We start from the raw sequence: 4,581 nt of genomic DNA on the forward strand, positions 1-4,581 counted from the left end.
ATGAAAAGTGGATTTGTGAAAGGTTGTAGACCTTGGTTTGGAATTGATGGATGTCATCTAAAAGGACCATATGGGGGAGTACTACTATTAGCTGTGGCAGTTGATGGAAACAAAGGCATATTTTCGATTGCCTTTGTTGTTGTTGAAGTTGAATGTAAGGACTCGTGGATGTTTTTTCTCACTTTGTTGGATAATGCATTAAAGTCTATTCCTGAATGGCAAGATAAGCATGTGACAATTATGTCAGATATGCAAAAGGTTAGTGATTGTCTAATTTTATTTTAAGTCATACTTGATTGCCTAATTTGATTTGTGTAACTCATACTGTTTATTTAATAGGCGTTGCAAAATGCAGTCGTGGAAGCATTTCCGTATGCCAAACACCGGTAACATTTTCAAAATAATTGCATGACAATTACTTGTATATTCTTTATATGCTTTTATATTTATACTAAATATATATTTTTTATACTTATAGGTATTGTTGTAATCATTTGCTAAACAATTTCAAACTAAAGTTTAGAACATTACTTCTTAGCACACAATTTTGGACTGTTGCAATGGCATATAATGAATTTATGTTTGAGAAAGCTATGGAAAAGCTCAAAAATATTAGTGTTGAGGCTGCAAATTGGATGTTAGATCGTGAAAGGCCTAAAAACATGTGGGCTAGACATACTATTGACTCCGTATGTAAGTCTGATCATGTAACAAACAATGTCACAGAGTCCTTTAATAGTTGGTTGGGAGACGATAGAAAGAAGACAATTTTGTCTATGATTGAGTCGATTACATGTAGGTTGATGGCTAGATTTCAAAAAATATATGAAAAAGGATGTGAGTTTAATAACATTGTCACGCCTAAGATTATAAAGGTGCTTGACACAACAATGCAAGATGGAAGAGTGTGTAGAGTCACATATGCGGGTGACGATGAGTTTGGAGTGAGAGACGGATATAGTACTTTTGTGGTGAACTTGAGGAGTCAAACATGTGGGTGTGGTTATTGGAGGATAACAGGTTTACCATGCAAGCATGCATGTGCATGCATTACACACAAAAGAGAAAATGTAGAGATGTTTTGTGATACAAGTTATACTACTAAAATATATTCCTTATGTTACAATAATATTATACATCCTATGCCTGAATTAGATGAAAAAAATAGAGGTTCTTATGAACAAATTGATCCTCCCGTGTTGAGGAGGTTGTCGGGCCGACCAAGAGTTAATAGGAAGAGGAGTGTAGTTGAAGGTCCGAGTGGTTCACAGGATGCGAGAAGATCAAACACAGTTAGGTGCGGGAATTGCAAAGAGTTTGGACATAACATACTAGGATGTCAGAGAGATAAAACTAAAAAACAGGTATGACTATATTCAATTATTTAGAACACATAATTGATGACATGGATTATAATATGTTTGATTTATTTGCAGAAAAAACTACAGGTGCGGCGTAAAGGACAAAGCTCTAATGGAAATGCAACTTGTTCAAGTCAAATCACTCATAATATATAATTATTGCACTTATGGAAATATTTATTGGTTTATTTTGGAAAATTTTAGAGATATTTAGTGATTTTTCTTGGTTTATCTTATCTACATACTAGTATTTTTGCAAAAAAAAAAATGGTTATATACTTAAGACTTATTAATTGGTTTATGTAGTTGAATTATCATGTGTTGTTGTTTGAATGGTTTGTTTAGATGAATTATTAATTCTTACTAATATTTGGAGATGAACTGATATGCTGATATGCTTTTTCCTGATATGTTAAGATGAACACAATGTGTGTAGAGTTGTAATTTATGTTGAATGCAGAATAGAAGAAATAAGAACAATATGACAGGATATATTTTTCAATGTGTATAATTTTCAATTAACTTGTGTATATAATAGGACAATGATGAATTGAATTTGTCTATTTTCAATGTCGTAAGGTGTAACTATTGTTCAATGCATGAGCTTCAATTTATCATGAATGCATATAGATAATCAAGTATTTTTTTAAAATATCGTTACCATTCAATATAAGCAGAGCGGTGTAATTTTTAAAGAAGATATATTGATTAAAAAAACATAATCATGTTTTTTTATTTAAATGTTGACAAAAAACTAACGGTGTTAGTTGGCAGAGAGGGTATTTACCTATTTAATAAAAGCTTAGGGGAGGTTAGTATCTAGTTTAAAATTAGAGGGGGTGTTAGTTTCATTTTAATAAATTTTAAGGGAGTTGAGTGTAATTTACCCAAAAATTAATAAATAATAAAATTTTAGAATCATTAATGCCTAAAAAATTAAAAACAAAACTCTTTAAAATTTCATATTAATTTTTAAAATCAATATTTCTTTAATTTAAGTATTGAAATGAGAATAGTTAATTTATTGAGATGATTAACCCATAATAAATAACCAGGTCACAACATATCTCTTCCATTACAATAAACAAACAAACAAAAATCATGAGAATATGAATGAAGTTACTTGATTAAAATAGGAACACCGAAGAAAAAATCAATGTGGTAAGATATAATATGATTTTAAAAATATAAAAAAATCTAGACAATATATGATTTAAAACACTTTTTGGCCTTCACTTTGAATAAAAAAAATTCTTAGCTTTTGTAAATTATAGACTAAACGCTACAATAATTATTGAAATTTAGATTGATCTACTCTTATATGTATTATAAATTTAATGATTAGTCACAAATATTATCTATAAATAATTTAATATAACATTTTTTTATAATATTGCATTATTCACATAAATATGACAAATCTTTCAAATTTAAAGAACAAAATTGAAATTTTATATATGTATAAATTATCAGGAGCTCTCATATTTTTTAAATTTTGTTTATATTTTCATAACTTTAAAGCACATTTAAGCATATGATATAATTTGTTATATATAAATTATTAAATATGGATGAAGAAGCTAAAACAAAACCTTCCCATGAGAAACAAACTCATTGAAGAAACACAATCATATAGGTTTTTCTGCTTAAAGCTGACACTTTAATGGAGGGAGCAAAAAGACATCACTTGGGGGAGGGAAGTACATTATTTGGGGGATAAGTATAACCAAATAAGTGGTCTTCTACACATTGAAAGAGTGCAAATGTGTATGTGTAGAGAAAATATGAATGGGTGAATGGATGTTATGCATATGCTTACAAAATAGACACATAAATTAACAGAGATGACAACACTGGGAATGATATAACAACACCAGGGTACAACTAAGCACTCAGCCCATCATCATTGGGATGAACCAACATAATCTTATGTAAAACCTTATTCGAGAGAGAGAGAGAGAGAGAGAGAGAGAGAGAGAGAGAGTCTATTGAAAGGATACATTGCGACAAGAAAACCTATTGAAAGGATACATTACGAGAAGAAAACATGTACTTAGTCGGAGAAACTTATATCAAGACTTAGTTGTTCCACAAGGGATACCAATCATCAATGCTTGGCTTCAAGTTTCAAGGTTTAACTCTCCTTAGGATCACTGTCAACATTTCCTTTCGTATTCATGAGTTTTAAGAAAATGTTTTGTCATTTTTTGATTTAAAAGGTATGATTTTAACTTTGTTTCAGACATTAACTATTTAACAACAATCTTGTAAGATAGAATAAAAGATAAGAATTTCAACAATTGAACAAGGCTCAAATTTTACTAATAGAATGGTAGTCTGCGAGTGGCGTGACTCCATGGAGTATTACAAAGTTTAGAAAAACGGTAACTTTATAGAAAAGTTACATTAAAATACAATGATCACTATTCTCCCTAACAACTTTGAATATTGAATGTATATTGTTGTCGGTTGAAAGTCTTCAGAAGGCATTCTTCGAGATAGTCAGGTCATACCAGATGTAGTTTACTTGCCATAATTTATAACTTTTGCATATATCGCCTTTTCAGATTTTCAATCCATCGGGATGATTATTTTCTATTCATGTCTCTAAATTTTTCCTGGACTACCCTTTCGGGTTTTTAGTCCACCGAGACGCTCATTTTTACCTAAGTTCCCCTTTCAGGTTTTCAACTTAGCGAGTCTTTCTTTTTATTTTTGGGCGAAGTATTTCTTGACCACATCCGCATTTACAGGACGTGGGAGCTCTTCACAATCTATAGTTATAATAGTCATAGCACCTCCTGAGAAGGCTCTCTTAACAACATATGGGCCTTCATAATTGAGAGTCCATTTTCCCCTGGGATCTGGTTGGAAAGATAATATCTTCTTGAGCACGATATCACCTTTTTTGAATCTTCGAGGTCTAACCTTCTTGTCAAAATCTCTTTTTATTCTTTCTTAGTATAGATGACCATGACACAAAGTGATCATTCTCTTTTTCTCAATTAGATTCAACTGATCATATCTGGTTTGACACCACTCAGCCTCTGATAACTTGGCTTCCATTAATAAAATTCTCATGGAGGGAATCTCAACCTTTATAGGGAGCACAACTTCCATATCATATATCAAGGAGAAAGGAGTTGCCCCGATTGAAGTGAAAACTGAAGTACGGTAACCATGAAGAGCAAATGGGAACATTTCGTGCCACTTCTTATAA

General features: G+C 31.3%; 1 protein-coding gene across 1 annotated transcript; it reads left to right on the forward strand.

Moving 5' to 3' along the window:
• Window positions 1–1,517, forward strand: LOC131650408 (uncharacterized). Its single transcript, XM_058920119.1, has 4 exons — window positions 1–258; window positions 340–386; window positions 479–1,364; window positions 1,437–1,517. Exons 1-4 carry the CDS (start codon window positions 1–3, stop codon window positions 1,515–1,517), a joined length of 1,272 nt encoding a protein of 423 aa, XP_058776102.1.
• The last annotated feature ends 3,064 nt before the right edge of the window (window positions 1,518–4,581 follow it).

This window comes from Vicia villosa, linkage group LG2, assembly GCF_029867415.1.
Source record: "Vicia villosa cultivar HV-30 ecotype Madison, WI linkage group LG2, Vvil1.0, whole genome shotgun sequence".
Taxonomy (NCBI): domain Eukaryota; kingdom Viridiplantae; phylum Streptophyta; class Magnoliopsida; order Fabales; family Fabaceae; genus Vicia; species Vicia villosa.